Raw genomic sequence first — 19,855 nt, 5'->3', positions numbered from 1 at the left:
AAAATGACAAATAAATCCACCTCTAGCTCGCTAGGCGGTAGGAATTAGGTCTTGAAAGTTGGAAAATCAATTGTTTTTGATGGTAAGATGGGTATGCGTAAGTTTTAGAGTGTGGCGCTACCTTTTGGTAAGGTTGCATGTGCGGTAAAGGTTTAAGTTAGGCCCCTACCCATACTTATTCGCCTACTATTACATTAATTTCTAAGCCTTTTTTAGATTTATATAGGCTACTATCTAGGCTTCTTTTAAGCGCTTAGCGTACTGCTATGCTTTCTTATAAAATAGTTTCTCGCGTAGAGTCTGGGGTCCTTTTAGTCTTTCTTAGTTAAAGCTTATATAGGGTAAGTAACCTATTTCTAGTTAAATAGGGGCAAATTCTATAAAGTCGTGGGGTAAGGTCGCTTGGGCATAGTCTATTAGGGGTAATAGTTTAGCCTAGTTATTTTAGAAGTAGTTAATAAAGGGCCGAAGTCTCTAATCTAAGTATTAATTTATAATTTCTGTCTAACTATTTATCTAGGGGTGGTATACTATAGAAAGCTTTAGCTTAATACCTAAAATTTAGGTAAACTTATTCTAAAAAGCCAATATAAATTACGGCCTATAATTAGATATAATAGTATCTAATAATCTATAAATTTAGTAGATGTAGTATATAATAAGGTACTATTTTCCATCCAGTTACTTCTAGGAAAAAATACTAGCTATTACGCCGTCTAAGGCATTAGTTTTTAGTGTTAAGGGCCGTTTTAGGTTAAAATAGATAAGTAAAGGAGCTAATACCAGCCCCCCTTTAAGCCTATTAAAGGCCTGCCTATATATAGCGTTAAAGTAAAAGGGCTGGTCTTTTCTAATAAGATAATTAAAAGGCTAGGCGATTCTGCTATAGTTTTTAATAAAGCAGTGGTAAAAGTTATAAAAACCTAAAAATAATTATACCCCCTTTATAGTCCATAGGGGTGCCTACTAATTAATTATAGCCGTCTTCTCTAAGTTAGCTTTAATTCCGTTTATACTAATAATAAAACCTAAGTACTTTATATACTTAATACTAAACTCTAACTTCTTAATATTAACCTAGAGGCTAGCCTTATAGAGCCGTTATAAAACTTTATAGCTATACTCCTCGTATTTTAGCTTATTCTTAAAGTAGATTATAATATTATCTAAATAGGCCGTATAGAATTCGTTAAGGTAGTTAAAAAGTATATAATTTATATACCACTAGTACGTAACTAGTCTGTTAGTTAGTCTAAAAGGAAGTACCTTATATTTATACGTAATAGGTCTAAAATATAATAAAATCCTTAAACCTAGGGTTTATCCTAATTTAGTAGAAGGCCTATATAAGGGTACTTTTGGTCCCTTACTCGGCTACATTACCTAGGAGCTCTAAGGGGTAGTTAAGGCCTAGCCAAAGGCTAGGCTTAGCACCTCCTTATAAGCACCTTAGGCTTACAGCCCTTTCCCTCCTTATCAGTTCGTCTCTGTACTAGGCTATTGCCTACCCTTATTACCATATCGTCCTCTTCTATCGACTCTTCTTATAACTCATGCTTGGCTTACCTACTCCCTACTGTATACCCTGGTAATATGCCTTATAGTCTAGCAGATATTAAGCTTTAAAAAGATTTTAGCTCTACTTATTTAGGCTAAAGTCTTATTAAGTAGAGGTAGCGGATAGCGGTCCTTATAGGTTATATTATTTAGCTTTTAGTAGTTAATATAAAAGCGGAGTCCTCTATTTAGCTTTTTAATAAAGAGAATAGGTAAGGTAAAAGGGGCTTAGCTAGGCTTAATAAAGCCCTTATTTAGGTTATTAATAAGATACTACTTTATAGCCTATAATTTAGTAATAGACTGCTTATAGAGGGGGCTAAAGCTAAGGGTATTTTCCTTGCCCTACTCTATCTTAATCTTATAGTAATACGGTTAATAAGGTAAAAGTATATTAGAGGCTACTTTAGAGAATACATTTTTAAGTTTCTAGTATTAATAGGGCAGCTTTTATTTTACTAGTTTCTTATTTATAAGCTCGCTTTCTTATCCAGTAAGCTTACCTTCCTTTTTCTTAATTATTTAATTAATTTTATATAAGCTAGTTATAAAAGTAATAGTATTAAGCTAAACCAAGTTCTAATAAAATCCTACGGCACTAATATAGTAGATATTAACTAGTAGGAGGTCCGCTAGTTTCTTTACAGATATTTATTAGGTCGTATTTTATGGTATAAAGTCTATAGTCTTCCTTAGCTTATATTCTATTTTCTATAAGTTATCTTTACTATTTGTTAGTTTAGTACAGCGTCTAATATTTCTAGCTTTTCTTTATAGCTGCGTAGGGCCTAAGTTTTCTATAGTTAACTTAGCTAGATTACTACTAGCTTCCTAGGTCTTTAGTATAGATAGCGTAGTATAGCTAATTTAGGGGCGGTGTAGTATATAGATCTATTGCGGGTTAAGCTATATATTTTTCTTAAAGGCCTAGTCCCTATATATAGTATCTGCTTAGTAAATAGTATTAATTTAGGGCCGTATAAGGTTTTTTATTATAATGCTAATTTCTTTTATAAAAGAAGGGGTTAGGGGTAGGGTTTTAGGCTAAATAAGCCGCCTACTCTATACGCTAAGCTATAAGCCTAAATAGGCTTGCTCTTTTCTTCCTAGGATTATATTATAGATTCCTAAATCTATAATAAGAAAAGGAATATTATATTACTTTTGTTTATTAACATAAAGGTAAATCCGTAAGGTGGTTATAATAGATAGCCCTATCCGCCTATTATACCCATAAATAGAAATTAGTTTAGGCAGTTCTTTAATAGGTATATTTAAAAGGTTAGCCAAGTTTATAGCATACTAGGTATCTATTAAGATAAAGGCATTTACTTTAGAGTTAGCTAAAGTAAAGGCCAAAACTTAATATCTATTATAGAATAAAGTATAAGGGATAGTATAGCTTCTTCTATTACTAGCCGACCTAAATTAATATATAACATATTAATCCCTTTTAACCCTAAAGAGGAGTCTTCCTCTAGGGTTCCTCTAGGGTTCCTCTTTTTCTAATTTTATACTATCCTTCTAGATTAATAGAACCTTATCTACTTTTATATTTATTAGGTAATCCTTTATATAATAGCCTTTCTAACTATAAAAGAAGTAAGCTCTTTAATTACTAAGGGCCTATATATAGGGGTTACTGTATATAAGCCGATCATTCACTAGACCTATAGTAGAACTAGCCATATAGCTAGCTACTAAATTAGCGGCGGGCTATATAGGTGGTGCTATAGGGGTTACTAATTATACTAGGACATTATAGGCCGTTTTTATATTACTTATAGTCTAATATAAAGGGTTTCTAGCCTTATACCATTTAGCGTATACCTTAATTTAGTAGAGGCCTTAGTTAATAGCTAAGCACTAGTCTATAAGTTCCTTTAGCGCCTATATAGTAGTAAAAACTAGTAGTATAGCTTGCTATAGGTCTAGGGTAAGCTTATTAAATAGGTTTAGTATTAGATCTTTCTAGGGAATTTAAGCCTAGCTAGCTAGGTATAGAAAGTAGATTTAAAAGGCTAAAAAGGTCTTTATCGTTTTTATATTTAGGCTTTTATAATTAAGTTAGGCGTTTTATACTTTAAAGGGGTCCTTATAAATAGAAGCCGGGTAAATAATTATCTCTTCTTTAGAGAGGAAGGGATTTACTAAGTCCTATATATATCGCGGACGTAAGTATATCTATATATCCCTACCGGTACTGCCGAAGATATAGGCCATTTTAGCCTAAGTAGTAGGGAAGTAGTCTATATTAACTTTAAGCTTATTTTATAATTAAAGCTTCTAATTATTAAATATAGAGTTAGTTCCGTTTATAAGCAATAAGGGTTTTACAACCTTCGCGGACCGTAATAATGCTAATACTATATATTAGGCTAGGGTTTTAAGGAGTATAGTAAGTCTCTAGGTGTTTAATAACTCTTTACTAGGTATAGGGGGTTCTCTAGCTTTAAGTAGCTTTTAAAGTCATTTAATTTCGGTATTAGCTACTATAAGCTCCTCCTAGGAGTTTAAGTTAGTTACTATTTACTATTAGAGGTGTTTAAGGGTCCTATAGCTGCTTTACCAGCTGCCATATTTCTTAGCATAGTAGTATAGTTATTAGAGTAACTTCCGGTAGGATTCTATAAGGGTTTTAGTTTATGCTTATTCTATAGGTCTTATTTTTTTTTCTATTCTTTAAGTTCTAGTAATAGTCTTTAGGTTTACTTCTATGTTCTGTTTTTATTTATAGTCTTATAGATATATTTAAGTTTCTTCTTAGGGAAAAAGGGCGGTTTAAGCTTTAGATAATATTAGTGACTTAGTTAATTAAGGCATAAGTACGGTAAGAGGGACGCGCAAGTTTATATAATTACTAGTCTATAAATAAGGATTTAAAGCTAGAGAAAGGAAAGGAGATAGAGGGTGGCATCACTCGACGTTATATATAATCCCCTAGTTACGTAACGGCAATTGTCTAAAACTATATAAAACTGTCTGCGACTATCTATAACTATCTACTATAATCTACCAATATCCATCAATTTCTACCAGCGCCGTAACACGCGGTAGCTAGAAATTTTTGGCGACTTGTTAAATAGATTAGTCGGGGTTAGCTCGTAGATGCGCTATTATAAATGTTATTCAATCTTCTTAATTAAGATCTCACGATTCGGTAGCCGTAGAGCCTATGGTTATAGTGTAGGAAAAGGTAAAATGTATTAAAAGGGGATTATTTAAATCGTGATCGGCAGGTGGCTAATACGTTATAGGAGGGCACGATATCTCTTAAATAGGAAGTTATAGTGCTATCTATGTGTCTATCTATTAGTTATAATTAGTTAACAGTAATTAGTAGAAAGATAGTTAATAAAATTAAAAAAAGAATATATTTCTAGTAACTAGTAGAGTTGTAATATTTAAGAAGAAAAGAGGCTAAAGGCTCTATAAATATAGGAAAATACTAAAAATACTAAGCTAGGACATTTCTGCCCTACTATAGTAGTATTTAATAGGACGCTAGTAACCTTACTAAGCTTTTATTAAGCCTAGGTATATAAGCTAAACTAGCCTTTAGCGTTTATAAATATTTAATTATTTTAAGGTTTAGAAGGTAGCTTAGATTCTACTAGTATACTTTTAGCGATTTTATCTACACTAAATCCTAAGACATTTTACGGTTATATCGCTGGTGTATTACTATTAGGTATAGGCATTAGTCTTCTTTTTAAAGGCATTATAGAAAAATTAAACTAGCTACCCTCTTAAGGGGATTAGTAAGGATATAGATAGGGAGTCCAATTAATAGAATAATAAGGTATATTATATAGATAGACAAATCCTTAAGGGAAAAGGAGGAGTCTGTATACGAGGTAAGGAAGGGTTTTCCTTAGGTATGTATAGCATACATACCTTTTAGGCAAGTTGCCTCTAGGTTGCTCCTAGATTGCTTATACTTTATAGCTATATAACTATCTACTTAGGTTTTACCTAATAGTCGCGTGAATATATTAAAGTTTAATTTAATTACTCTATACCGCGTAAGGCCTCTTTTATAACTACTAAACATAGAATTAACAGCCTAACCTTAATTATAACGACTATGCCTCGCTAAAAGCCTTTATAAAAGCTTTTATTTTAAATATAAGAAAATTAGATATAGCGCTAATACTAATACTAAAGAAGTAGGTATATGCCTAATTACTTTATACGGAAGAGAAGGAGTTCCCTATATAGATAGCTAACTGTTAAAAGGTAGCTAGATGTAAGAGTATATATATTAGGTCCCGCCGCGCTTACAACAAGTTCGCAAGCACTCTTAGTCTTTTTGGCCGTATGGCGACGTGGAGGCGGGCCACGTTACAATTGTGCTTGCGAACTTACTGGGGCCAGGTGTTGTGGGTTCGATCCCTAACGGTTACTTCGCTCTGGTACAGTCTAATACGCATCCATGCGATAAGGCGTCGGTAGAGATTCCAATCGCTTACGTTACTGGGGACTAACTAATATGGTGATACTCTTGGCGTTTGATCCCTGTGGCCCGGAATGGGCGCATAGAGGAATCCCTGTAAGCGTTCGGGGACGAGCGCGCAAAGAAGAGGGCAATTGTAAGAGTATATATATTAGGTCCCGTCGCGCTTACGACAAGTTCGCAAGCACTCTTAGTCTTTTTGGCCGTATGGCGACGTGGAGGCGGGCCACGTTATACTAGAAGAGTTATAAGGAAGAACGACCTTATTCTAATAAAGGAGCTAATAAGCGACCTTATAGATAAGAGTTATACTCAGCTAGATATCCTAAACCTCGCAATAACCTTAGTTGGCAAGAACTTAGCTAAAGAAGATTAACTAAAATCTAGTATAGAATGATTGATATTAAAGGAGTTTAAGCGCTGCTTATATTATAATAGCAGATACCCTAATAATATAGAGAGAGATTTCTACCTTTACCTAAAGTTTTAATATCCTACGTAACGGCCTTATAATAAGGATATAATATATATATATCTAACCTAGGAAAGGCTAAGACTATACTAAATTTAAATCATTAAGCCGAAACGACGAGTAGAAACCTAGTAGGACTATTTATTAGCGGAATAGCTATAGTTAATAACTTAGACAATAGAAATTAGGACGCCTAGTTTTTTACTTCCTATTCTAATAAGCAATAATTAAAGCAAGTTTATTAAATATAAGGATCTATCACGATAGTAATATTAGAAAGGAACGGTATATTACCCCCTTCTAATAGATAATAGTAATCCCTATACTATAGCTACTAAGGCCTTTTATGTACCTAAATTACCTTATAAGCTCCTCTTAGAGTTAACTCTTAAGAAGCGTAAGAAGCTCTATATTAGGCCTAATAAGGAAATAGATAGCCATATGATTTGGAAGTACTTTAATAATTTAGTAGTAGGCAAAACGACTTATAAGAACGGTCTACACGTAATTTAATTGGCTCTAAAGCTTTAATATATTACGCATGCCTCTGCGATAGTAAAGCGTTAGATCTCTTAAAATACACCTATTATAAAGGAGATAGCACGGCAATTAACTACTAACTCTCTCTTAGTAGGTAGGGAGAGTATAGTACTAACGATTGCTAAAGGCGACGAAGATTATTACAATTAAGACGATGTTAATTCTAATATTAATAGAGTCTACCTAACTAATAGCTTAAGGAAGGCATATAGATAGAGGCTGCTAAACTACAGAAGGTCTTTTATATAGCTAGCTTCTCTAGAACTTTATTAGGAAGCTCCACGTAAGATAAATATACTATAAATATTAAAGAAACCTCTATAGTCACTAAAGGCTTCTTTTTAGCGGCAAGCATCAACTATTAGGATAACTTAACATAAGAAGGCTAAGACGTATTGATTTATTAAAAGGCTAAAAGAGCGCTATACGGATATTAAGCTCTATACAATTATAGATAATATTAAATAGAGTAGAATTAAACTAGGCCATATACTGGGTATAGATTAACTAGTAGGCGGCTTAATAAAGGCTTATTAAAGGACGCTTGTAGGACGCTTAAGACGAGTATTAGCGTTGCTAAAGTTTTTAGGATTACTTAAGCCTAATTGGAAAATTATATAACAACTAGCGGAACCCTAAAATTAATGCTAATTAACTTAGTCCTAATTGTTAATCCCTTATTTAACACTATATTTTAGTATAGAGACGGGTAATTAAGCGTTATTAATATTCTAAATTTCCTTTTCTTAATTGTATTTCTTATTACTTGTACTACTACTACTTAGTAACTATAATTTTATAGAGTGTAATAGTCTTTATAAAGAGGTTTTCTATTCGCTAAAGCTTACAAAGCCTAGGGGGATACTTAGGTAGTCTCTCTAAGTTTAGTAACGTATATATAATAGGTTACGTAACTATATAAAGGCTACTTAATAAATATTATCTCGAGCTAATAAACCCCTTAGATTTTTCCTTATAGAGCCTCTTATTTATATATTTAATACTAGCTTACTTACTACCCTAATATAAATTTAATATACTATAGAATTAGAATTCTACAATTAGATATTTTATTAGGCCGTAAAGACTTACTTACTATAGCTGGCTTATTGTAGTCAAGGCGCCTCTAATACGCCGTCGCCCCATATAGGAGAATAATAGAATTTGGTTTTACTTCCAGAAACCAGATACTTATTGCAGTCCACCACTATTATCACTATTATAGTTTACCACTATTGTTACGTTACTACAGACCCTAAGAGCATTTCTATTTAAAGAAGATCTACTTTATATTATTACTTTTATATTATAATAGGTTAAAATATAATTAATATTTAAAGGCTAAATAAGATCTTTTCTATTTATATCTATACTGGATATCTATTAAAATATAAGCCTAACCTCCTACCTTTTAATAAACTAATTAGCTTATAACTGACCGATCTCCCTATAGCTAATTTTAAAGGCAAAATTATATATTATCTATTTTAAAGGGAGTAGTTCTTACTTATAAAGGTTGTTAATATATTATATAAGCTCTTTCTCCTAGGTATTATTAAGGAGTCGTTAATTTTTAAACTTTTATACTATAGTATTCTAAATACCTCAACAACGCCGTAATAACGTACCTCGATTATAACTATACTTTTTTAATATTTTAGTATATCTAGGAGCCCTCCTAAGCTCTAGCGATCCCAATAAATCCAACGCGGCCTTAATAGGGGCCATATTGGTGGAGATAAAAATTATTGAAGTTTTAATGATTTTCAATGCGGGTGGTCGCTACGCTAGGGCGATCGTCAGGCGCTTTGACCCAGTACTAATTTAATCAGAGGGTCATTAGAACGCCACAAAGAGCCTGGTTTCAGTCGGCCGTCCGCTAGTATCGATATCCACCCAGCACTGGTCGGACAATCCATTGTGACTGGCGTGTAGTAGGCTATGCGGAGTTTCCCGTGGCCTCCAATAACAGGCTGGGTGCCTTGGCATTGTATGCCGATACACTAGTCGTGCGATCAATTTTGTCAAGATGTTCCACAAGGAATTATGCTTTGTTCGACTACAAGGTACATATGAAGACTATAGAGATTATAATACTGGTCGTTATGGCCGGGATGATAACTAGAAGCAAGTTGTTACTGATACGTGATGTTTACGTCATATTTAGCAACAATGGTTCGAGTACTTAGCCCCGGCCCCTGATAGCCGGCCCCGTTTGGCTCAATCCGGCCCCGCTTGGCCCAATCCGGTCCCGCTTAGTCCCGCCCGGCCCCGCTTAGTCCAATCTGGGTCAATCCATCAAGGTTTCTTTGCACAGGCCCAATTACAGCCTGCACGAGCCCTGGCAGTGCATATGCACCTACGAGAAAGGTAATGTCTCTAATTTTTAAGCTTAATCGTAAGAGTTAAATTTAAAGTTCTCTAGGGTGCAAGAAAGCGAAATTGCTACGCGCACACGGACGGGGGAAGCCGGAGCTCGTACAGGCTGTACAACCGTGAACACAGCCATTACGTTACATCGTCTTTTACAAAACAAATTAACAGAAGTCCGACAGCCTGAGCAAGAGGTGAATCATACCCTTAGCCCCAATGTATAAGAGGTGCCCAATTCCTACCCATCCTGTATTCTATCCACTACCACTACCAACTCCAACTCCAACTATCCATTACCAACTCTCTTTAACAGCCTTCAATCCTTCTCCAGTCTATCAAAATGCGCCTTTCAATCATTCTCCCTGCCGTATTGGCATCGCTGTCTTTTGCCTACTCATCGAAAAACTACTCCCAGTATGAGGCGATCCATCAAGCTGAATACAAGCTTGCCTATAATCTCGACATGAAGAAGTGGGATCTCCTTCATGAATCAATGACCAAAGACGTCGTATACGACAACTCTGCTTTCGGCCCCGGAAAGGGCGGCGTCTCTACGGGTCTCGACGAAGTCATCAAAAATACAAAGGCCGCGTTTGGGGATTCTATGGTTGAACACATCGTAGCTAATGCGCTTATCGATGTTGACGACTCGGGAAAACGGGCACATGTCATTACATAGTACGTACATTCAAGTCTCTTTTGCTAGGGTAATCGTAAGCTGCAATAGCATGCATGCTAACATATCTCATCAGTCTCATCTTCTCCAAGTGGGACACTAAAGCTCTCGGTGACCCAGACAAGACCTATCGTGTCTATGAAAAATGCGACGACACCTTCGTGATCGATGACGGAGCGTGGAAGCTTAAATACAGCAAGGTTACTAATATGGGACCAGCGTTCGAGATGCCGTACTTTAACAAGACGACGTAGGGTATCTCCTAACAGGACTTAATTGATGGCTAGCACGCGGGTGATGCGTTGAGACTGTCTTTACCGTTAGACTTGCAGGTGTATTCAAATATAGCTGGATTGGAAACACCAAATCCTATAGTAATTTGTATTAAATTCTAACAGAATTTTGGATGCTATGCTTCTAGGAATGTTTGACGTTTTTGTAAACTAAGTATTGGTGTCGCTGCGTTAGGCAAAGCGCCTCGCTTTTCGACCATGGCTCCGCCAAGACTGCCCCTCAACCTCACCCATAAAAAGCCCTTCCCCTCGTTACTTTTCCTCTTAGCCTCTATCTTCCCTTCCTTCTCATACTGTGCCTCCTCTTCTTACTACTAGTCCCTGGCACGGTTATATTAAGGCATTTCTATCGTCCTCTTAGCGCTTATACGTATATAAGCCTAGTCTATAAAGGAAAGGCAACTAAATAATGTATACACTTGGCAGAATTTAGTAGAAATAGTAGGTTACGGTAGATTGCGGTCTGGTAATCGGTCTCTAATTTCTAAGTCTGTAAAGGCTTAGTTAATAGAATAAGATCTATAGGTAGCTAGGTAACTAGAATTCCAATACAAGAACTAGAAGAAGGTTAAGGAAAGGACACGTCTATATATAGCGCCAAGTCCCTAGCCGAGCCTTGACTAGGGTCTGTAACAATGCCGTAATATTACCCCCCCCCCCCTTTTAGTAAAGCCTGCCCTCAGGCTTTATAGTTGTCCTCCCCGTCAAGAAAGCTACGTTGTCTTCCTTTCTAGCACTAGATCCGTTCTAAATTATAGCTGCAGGCGGAGTAGTAAGGGCCGTTTATCTATAGGTAGAGCAGCAAGGTATCGGTTTTAATGGTAGTGCGGTGCCAGCGTTAAGTAGTGATAGTAGGTCAAATATTCGGAGCCCGGTCTATTAGTTAATCGGTAGATCGCAGGCGTATCGGCACGGTTATTGTCTAGTCGTGGTTCGTGGTAGTATGGTGCTAGCGTTTTGTCCTTTATAAACGATTTCGTTTAAGCTTGTACAGCTCAGTATTAGTTGGGATCATTCCTCGCAGCTCGTAGCCCAGTATTAATTAACGTTGTTTATCGCGACTCGTAGCTTAGTCTTAGTCGAGGTCGTTCTTCGCAGCTTGCGTAGCTTAGTATTAGTCGAAAAGAATTGTCCTCCCGTAGGCGTATAAGCTTGTGCTAAGGGCATATATAGGATATCTAGTAGGGTATAATTGAATAAATATCTTCTAAATCTATATTCTAAGTTAGAAGGTTATTAGAATAAGAGATATAAAGTTTAATAAGCGGTTGCTCTATAATAACTTATAGCTAAATCTTATAAATATACTCTAAGTATAAACTAACAAAATATAAAAATGTCTATTCAAAGCGAAGTCACGCCTCCTTCGAACAGCAACATCAATATCTATCACAATCAGCCTTTCGGCTTTTCGCTTTCCCACCCTCCACCCTATAGATAGATTTGCAGCCTTTTAGGCTTGCGGTAGGCCCGAGGGGGGCAATGAGTGTGTAATCATCTACCACCGCCCGAGACAGTAGGGAACCTACTATGCAATACAGCAGGCTGAGATGATTACCCTTTCCTTGGGCCTACACCCCCCAATACAATACATTATTCAGAATATATCTCTATCTCTGCGAGCGAGTGAATAGATAGGATCCAAGAGCTGCTGCCATTCTCTTAGGCAGGCTATAGCTCTTAATGTAAGCTGTAGCTCTTAGAGCGACCAAAGCCATATAGAGAGATCGCGTACAATCTTTAAGCCGTAGCTCTTGAACGAGCCGTAGCTCTAAGAGACAATCGCCTGCGATTAAGTCTCGGCAGCCCTCGGGCTGACAGCCAGAGAGTTTCCGGGTCGGAGCCGTAGCTTAGGGTAAGCCATAGCTTACAAGATTGCATAGGATCTCTGAGCCGAAGCTCTTAAGGTAAGCCGCAGCTTACAAGAGATAACCGCCTACGGTTTAGTCTTGGCAGCCCTTAGGCTAACAGCCAGAGAGTCTCCGGGTTGGGCCGCAGCCCTTAAATAAGCCGTAGCTTTAAGGCGAGCCGTAGCTCTAAGAGACAACCGCCTATAGTTTAGTCTCAGCAGCCCTTTAGCTAATTAGGCAGTAGCCCTTAATTATATTTAATCTGGAAGAGAGGGTAATAGCTATAGCTTTAAAAACTAGCCGTCAGTTCTTTAAATAGCTATTAAATAGTAATTGGATAGCCTCTAGGGTAGCTATATCTCTTTAAGGACATTTAACCTTTTAATCTCTATTAGTAGGACCTTTATAGCAAGTAAACCGCAGTTGGCTATAGAGTATTTACAAGCTTAATCGCGTAGGATCCCCCTTAACTTCTGCTAGAAAGCTTTCAGATAGCAATTAAATCGCCTTTAGGTCGCCGTTAGGGCAGAGCTACACTACTACACTACCGATTATATGCGGGTATACTAATCGCCTTAGGAGATAATCGCGTAGATCTAAATAGCCCCTTGCCCTTAGCTAGGTAGCTACTATTTCCCTTATCCCCTAATCCGTATCTACTACTATAAGTAGATACAATCTGCTAGCGTTTACTAGTGTAGCTAGTCTACAGTATACGCGATTATCCTAGGTAAGGTAGAGGACCTAATCTATATTCTAATACCGTTATGCAGATGCAATCTACTAGACATCTGCTAGTATACCTACTATATTATAGTAAACGCGATCGTTTTAGGTAAAAATAGAGGATTGTAAATTACTTAAGGGCGAAGCCCTTGGCTTGCTATAGGCTATTACCTATAAGGGTATAGAATTGGTTTAAATATAAGGTATATTGCTAGGTTATATAGTAGGGAGTAGGTAAGCTAAGTATAAGTTATAAAAAGAGTTAATAGAAGAGGACGATATAGTAATAAGGGTAGGTAATAACCTAGTATAAAGACAAACCGATAAGGAGGGAAGGGCTATAAGCCTAAGGTACTTATAAGGAGGTGCTAAGCCTAGCCTTCGGCTAAGCCTTAGCTACCCCTTAGAGCTCCTAGGCGATGCAGCCGAGTAAGGGACTAAAAGTACCCTTATAGTTATCTATATTAAAGATCTAGATAGATTTATAATTAGAGGTAAATACTTACTACTTTAATAAGCACTTTATAGATTATAACGATTGTCTCTACTATAGTATAGTAACTTAATTATAATACTAAAAAAGGAAGGCTTAATATAACGAAGCCTTATAGTAAGAACTACGGTAGACTTATTAATAGGCTAGGTATATAGGTAAATAAGAAGTTAATAACGTAATAATAATTAGTAGAGTAGTTGCTTAATAGATTAACTCTAATTATATTTTAAGATTTACTATAAAGAAGAGAACTATTTAGGTAGGGACTGTAGTCCTTTAAGTATTTAATACTACGCCTAAGAAATGTACTAAGTACGTCGGTATGTTAGTACGTTGGTATATCCCATATCCCTATATTCTTACGTTTCTATATTTTAAACTTATAATATAACTAGCTATATAACTTAGCTACCCCTTATCCTATAGTTAAACTAGTTCTAGTACCTCCTATACTTCTACTTCTAGTCCGTTTATATCTCTTTTTAATAGTTTTACTACTGCTAATATAAGGTCTGTAACACTATCCCCCTCCTCTTTATCTTTGTCCTTAAAGATATAGCATTCCTATCTTTAATTTAATAACCTTTATTATTTTTAATGCCTTTTATTAAATCCTTTATATCTAATTATTATAACTAGCTAGTAACTATTATTCTTTTACTTAGTAAAGTTATACTGTCCTATTCCCGTTATATAGAGAAAAAGTTAGTATATATTATAATCGCGGCTCTATTTAATTGCTAACCTTCTTTATATATTTAGTGTACGCGAGCAAATTTACAATTGTCTTATAATATTTAATCTATCTCTAACGCTAAGTATATACGTATTATTAATCTCTGTTTATTCTAGGCTTAAGCGTATCTTTATTAACTATAAGCTTACGCCGTAAGAGCTTTGTTAGTATTGGTTTGGACTTAATATTAGTATTAAGCGTTTAAGAGTCTCTGCTCCAGCTACACCTTATTATCCTACCCCTGTTTTTATACCTACTTATACGCCTACTAAGGCATCTAGATCCTATTCTTGTTAGCCATCACTTGGTGGCCTAATGGATACTAATCCTACTCCTAATAATGAGGCGTAGTGGCTTTTTAGATTGGGCATTTGTGGTTTAGACTTTTGGGATTCGTTCTTGTATATAGTAGCAATTGAGGACCTTAATTAGGTGCTCGGGAAGGCCTTATAAGGCTTTTAGAAAGGGCTTAGAAGCCTTAAGAATAATGTTCCTAGTATAGATTAATAAATGGGAATGCAATTCTAGCAAAATGCCCTATTAACTCTATGCTATATACGTAAAAAGGCTAAGGACCCATCCTGCCTTGGGCCGTAGCCCTATCCCTATAGTTTCCGGAGCCTGTCCGTTCTATATCCGATTTAACCTATTTACTCTTTTTACGAGCTTTCTTTATAGGTCGCGATGATACCATAGTATTAGAGCGCTTTTTGCAACTTATAGATTATAGACCTTGGTCCTAATATTCTTTTAGAATATCTTCGTAATAATTAAGGTGATCCTCTGGTTCCCATATAGAGTCCTTAGCGGGCTAGCCTAGCCATTTAACTTTAAATTAAAGCTTGTTCTTAACAGACTTATAGCGTAGTATAGCTTTAACCTCGTACCGCTTGCCTACCACTTTAGGGTGTTTAATTGGACCTAGACGGAAGTTCTTTTCCGGCGGTAGTCTATGCCATAGCTCTAGTAGGTTTATATAAAACACTAGATACACACGGGCTATAGATAGGGGTAGCTAGAGACGATAGGCTAGCTTGCCAATTCGTTCCTTAACTTAGAAGGGACCTAGGTATCTTGCATCGAGCTTCTTTAATAGTCGACGGGTCTTAATATTCGTTAAACGTAGTAGAACCTTATCGCCTACTCCGAAATGCTTGTCCTAGTGCTTACGGTTGTACTAAAGTCTTTACTGCTCTTGGGCATCTTATAGGCTCTGCTTTACATACTTCTATTACTCCTCCTATTCCTAGAGGTATCCTTATACTCTCCAGTAGATATCCTTAGACTTCCTAGTAGGATCCCATAACTAATTATGCGGCCTTAGCCAGTGATCGTTAGGTATACCATTAAACCCAAATAGTTAAACACTATAGGCAATCTAGATTGGTGTATACTTATATAATATATATTACTTTAAATTATAAGCGTACTTTATATACGGAAGTAGCTTACACTAGTTGTTTTACTAGTAGTTTAAATATATCTATAGGTAAGACTCCAGTTCCTAGTTCTGGCGTTCCGTTTACCTATCTATCTATAGGTGGAAAGCCGTACTATACTAGTAGTCTATCTTTAAATAGAAGCATAGATCTAACTAGTACTAACTTATAAAGACGCTGCCCCTATTAGTGATAATAGAGTGCGGCTAATCTACTTTAAGAAAGCATTTCTCCTTAATTAGGTTGGCAAGCTCTTATACATTAATCGTCTTATTAACGGGAAGGTATTAGACGTACTTTAAAAACCTATTAATAAGTACGAGAACCGAATTATATATTTATCCTTAGCCATCTTTAAATAGCGGGAGATCCGTAATAAAGTCTATAGCGTAATGTTGCTATAGCTTACTAGCGGGGGGAACTAATTTAAGTAGACCCTATGGCTTGTGCCTGCGGATCTTATATACTTAACACTTCTTATAATAGCTAATATACTCCTTTGCTTTCTGATTAAGCCTTAGCTAATAGTATTTGCGCTAAAGTAATTCCACTGTCTTTACTTAACTATAGTGGCCGCCTAGAGGATTATTATAATTCTTTATAAGAATCTTCTATTGTAGATTTGCTTTTTATAGCACCTAAACCTTACCACCTCTACGTAATAGGCCTATCGGGTCTAGTTTCTAATAGTGGCGCCTAGCAGCTTCCTTTCCGTTATATTTCCGGTCTACTTCCGTATTAAGAATAGTATAAAAAGCGTCCCTCTGTTACACCTTATAGATAAGATCCGTTAACCCTTCGGATAGTTCCCGGGTAAAAGCTATTTTGTCCTATACTGCTCTAAGTATAAGACTAGATGGTACTATAGATCTTATAACTCTTTAATGCGTATACATTAGGAAGGCCGCTATGAGGTTAAAGTCCTTTAGTTATTATAGGGCTCCAAGTTCCAATTACTCTATGGCTTCGCTATTTATTTAAGGGGATAGCTTAGTAATTAGAGATAGTGTATTACTAGGTTTTAAGAATGTATTAGGGACGTCCTATCTAGGTATATTTAAACCCTTATCGGCAACAGACCGGGTACCAGCCGGAACGTTAGTGGAAACCGATAGGGCTTATACCGCCTAAGACTTAATATATAGAGCTGTGGGTGCTTAAGCATCCTATACCCAGAGCTTGTTCTATAATATAGGGAGTAAAATATCTATTATCTGTTTTCCTTCTCCCGTTTTAAAGCCTTTAGTATAGTCTGGCCGTTGTAACGGTCTATTAGCAGGGTTATTTTCCCCTAGCTTATATTCAATCTCAAAATTAAATTACGCGAGCTCTTCTGCCTATCTGGCTTATTAAGGTATAAGCTCCTTCGTAGTTATAAAGTAGCGTAGATTATAGTAATCTAAGAGTATACAAGTGGTATAACTTGCGTGCTTAAGGTAGTGTCGCCACTATTTAAAGCAGTCGACTATAGCCAGTAGTTCCTTATCGTGGGTATAATACCTAACTTTAGGTCCCTGGAATTTTCTACTATAAAATACTACTAGTCTCTAATAGAGCTGGGTAGCGTCTAGATGCCTATTAGGTTATAATAGGATACCAGCAAGGGCAAAATTTAATATATTAGTAATTATTATTAATGGCTAATCTGGGTTAAAATGCCGTAGTAATAGAGCTTCTATAAACTTTACGCGAAGTTTCTAGAAGGCCTTCTAAACCTTTCCGGGCTATAACCATGGCTTATACTATTTAGTTAGTCCCTTTTTAGTTTTCTTCCTTACCGCCTTTAAGCTTTTTACTCCTTAGGTTAGGTCTTAGAAAGCTTCTATAATATAGTTAGATAGGTATTAGGCGACGTCTAAGTAGTTATAAATAAAGCGCTTATAGAAATTGGCAAAGCCTAGAAATACTTAAACATCCTAATAGCTCTCTAGCTCTAGCTACTCCTAAATTATCTACACCCGTACTAGGTCTATAACTATACCTATAGGCGTTACGATATAACCTAGGAACTTAACCTACTTAGTATTAAAGACACACTTTAACGCCTTAGCGTAAAGGCCCTAATTATCTAAACGTTCCAGCACTTCGCGGACGTATTATTTATATTAATCCTCATCTTCTAAGTAGATTAAGATGTTATCTAAATAGACGACGTATATACGGTCAACTAGTCCCCCTAAGGCTCTGTAAATATACGATTGGAATATCGCAGGCGTATTGGCTAGCCTAAAAGGCATCACCAGATACTTAAAGTGGCCGTATTAGGTCTTAAAAGCGGTCTTCTACTTATCCCCTTCTTTAATACGGAGCCTATAGTAGGCGTCTTATAGATCTAGCTTTATAAAGATCTTTGCCCTAGATAGTCAATCTAGCATTTCACTAACCAGTGGTAGTAGGTAACGGTTCTTAATTATAATCTTGTTAAGACCGCAATAGTCTATATATAGCCTTATAGTTCCATCTGGTTTTAGGATAAAGAGGATTAGTATACCTAACGGTGACTTACTAGGCCGGATCTACCCCTTTTCTAGTAACCTATTAAGGTACTCCCATAGGATCTTAAGCTCTTTACGCGAGAGGTTATAAATAGAAAAGTTCGGCGGTTATTTGCCTTCTTCTAGATTAATTACATAATTATACTCCAAGTTCTATAGTAGGACTTTTGCTCTCCTACCCAAAAATACCCTTAGTAAGTCCCTTAGGCCTACTAGGATATTTAACAAATTAGGGTCGCGTTCATCCTCCGCGTTATTATTAGGTAAGTCCTAGAGCTCCCTTAAGATACTCGCGGGCAGTGTCGTACGCTATAGTAGTTGCTCGTACATAGTTGCCACCGTACGTTAAACCATTTTATGCAGTAGCCAGTAGAGGGTAGGGAACTCCTTAACGCAGCGTTTAAAGTGCCGTAGTATGCTCTCTACATATTGCTTAAGCCAGAGTAATCCGTGGCGGTTAAAGTATCTCGTAAGATCCTTAAGATCGCCGCCTCCCTATAATGTCTCCGCGACCTATCTGGCAGTTCCCTATAGGGTCTCCATTATAAAGGGGTTATTACCTATACTAGGCTTTATACCCATCTTACTACTAAACAGAGGTTAGATCTAATACTCCTTTAGGTATAAAGCGTACACTATTTCGCCTAGGGCTACATTCTCTAAGATGTCCTTTAGGCTTATTAGTAATATACGCCCTTCCAAATCTTTATCGTTCCACTATTTAAAGGCTCTAGTCTTAAAGCGTATCTTAAGATCTACTTCCGCTAGCCAAGGGTATCTAAGGATAAGGTTATAACCTACGAAGTTAGCCGCCTAGAAGGGTTGCGGGCTAACTACCTTGGTGCAGTTATATATATCGGCCACTAACACTATAAGCTTATGGGCACTGTGTAGTTTAATCCAATGCTTATCTAAAAAGCCTATAATAGGTTTCCGCCACCTTTACAATGGGATAAGTTTATACTCTTTTACTAAATTATATCGTATAAGATTAATTTCGGCGCCACTATTATATAGTGCTTGGAACTGTTATACCTTACCCGTAGGGAGTGTTATTTCTAGCTTAATAGTAATACGGAGAGTCTCTCCTTTTATATCTTGCCCTAGTTATAGCCGGGAGAGGTCCATAACTAGGGCTTTTCTTTTTTTGGATTATTAGTGCAGTTATTACCCTACTTATTTTTCCAATAAAATCTACCTCCGGAGTTTTCTCTTAACTTCTTAAAGTATTCCTATAAAGGTGCCGGACGGGTATTAGGTTGGCCCTAAAAGTCTTTCCCGTTATTTAAGGTTTCTAACTTTAACCCTTCTGAAGTTCTCTTTAAGAACGGCTTCTTTAAAGGTTAGGTCTGCCCTGCGTTACTACTAAAGTACCCGCGCTTTTAGTAACCCCCTAGCTTCCTGCCAGAAGAGGTTTAGTTCCTTACCGTATCCTCGGCGTTTAGAACCGCTTATTTAAAATCCGTATATATAGTAATCCGCGGTAGGGCTTCTACGCGCTTTATTTTATTATAAATTACTAGCTTAATTCTAGCCTAGATAAATCCGATTTTCTCCTTCTTATAAACGCTGCCGTTCTTATTTTTAAAGGGCTCTGGATTTATCTATTAAGTATAAGTTTCTATAAAGTTTATAAACTAGCGGAAGTCTTAATGGTCTAGCTGCGTACCATTCTAGAATTATTCTGCATTATCGTATTATATAATATACGGATCTTAGGTCCAACCCTTTAGGAAGGTCTATAGC

The 19,855-nt window shown here is 36.5% G+C and overlaps 1 protein-coding gene across 1 annotated transcript; it reads left to right on the top strand.

Annotated features, from left to right (window-relative positions):
• Positions 1 to 9,660: 9,660 nt before the first annotated feature.
• Positions 9,661 to 10,577, top strand: K441DRAFT_667330 (uncharacterized protein). The gene is made up of 2 exons (XM_067649817.1): positions 9,661 to 10,076; positions 10,151 to 10,577. The coding sequence occupies exons 1-2, from the start codon at positions 9,739 to 9,741 to the stop codon at positions 10,326 to 10,328; spliced, it is 516 nt and encodes a 171-aa protein (XP_067499216.1). The 5' UTR covers positions 9,661 to 9,738; the 3' UTR covers positions 10,329 to 10,577.
• The last annotated feature ends 9,278 nt before the right edge of the window (positions 10,578 to 19,855 follow it).

This window comes from Cenococcum geophilum (genome assembly GCF_001692895.1).
Source record: "Cenococcum geophilum 1.58 unplaced genomic scaffold K441scaffold_54, whole genome shotgun sequence".
Classification (NCBI taxonomy): Eukaryota; Fungi; Ascomycota; class Dothideomycetes; order Gloniales; family Gloniaceae; genus Cenococcum; species Cenococcum geophilum.
Note: the sequence above shows the minus strand (reverse complement) of the source record. Positions and strands in the feature narration are given on the sequence as shown.

Bases quoted from the DNA above. Each gene is read 5' to 3' on its own strand.
- K441DRAFT_667330 (XM_067649817.1), top strand. From the start codon at position 9,739: ATGCGCCTTTCAATCATTCTCCCTGCCGTATTGGCATCGCTGTCTTTT. The intron at 10,077-10,150 runs GTACGTACATTC...ATATCTCATCAG, and splicing joins CGGGCACATGTCATTACATA to TCTCATCTTCTCCAAGTGGG.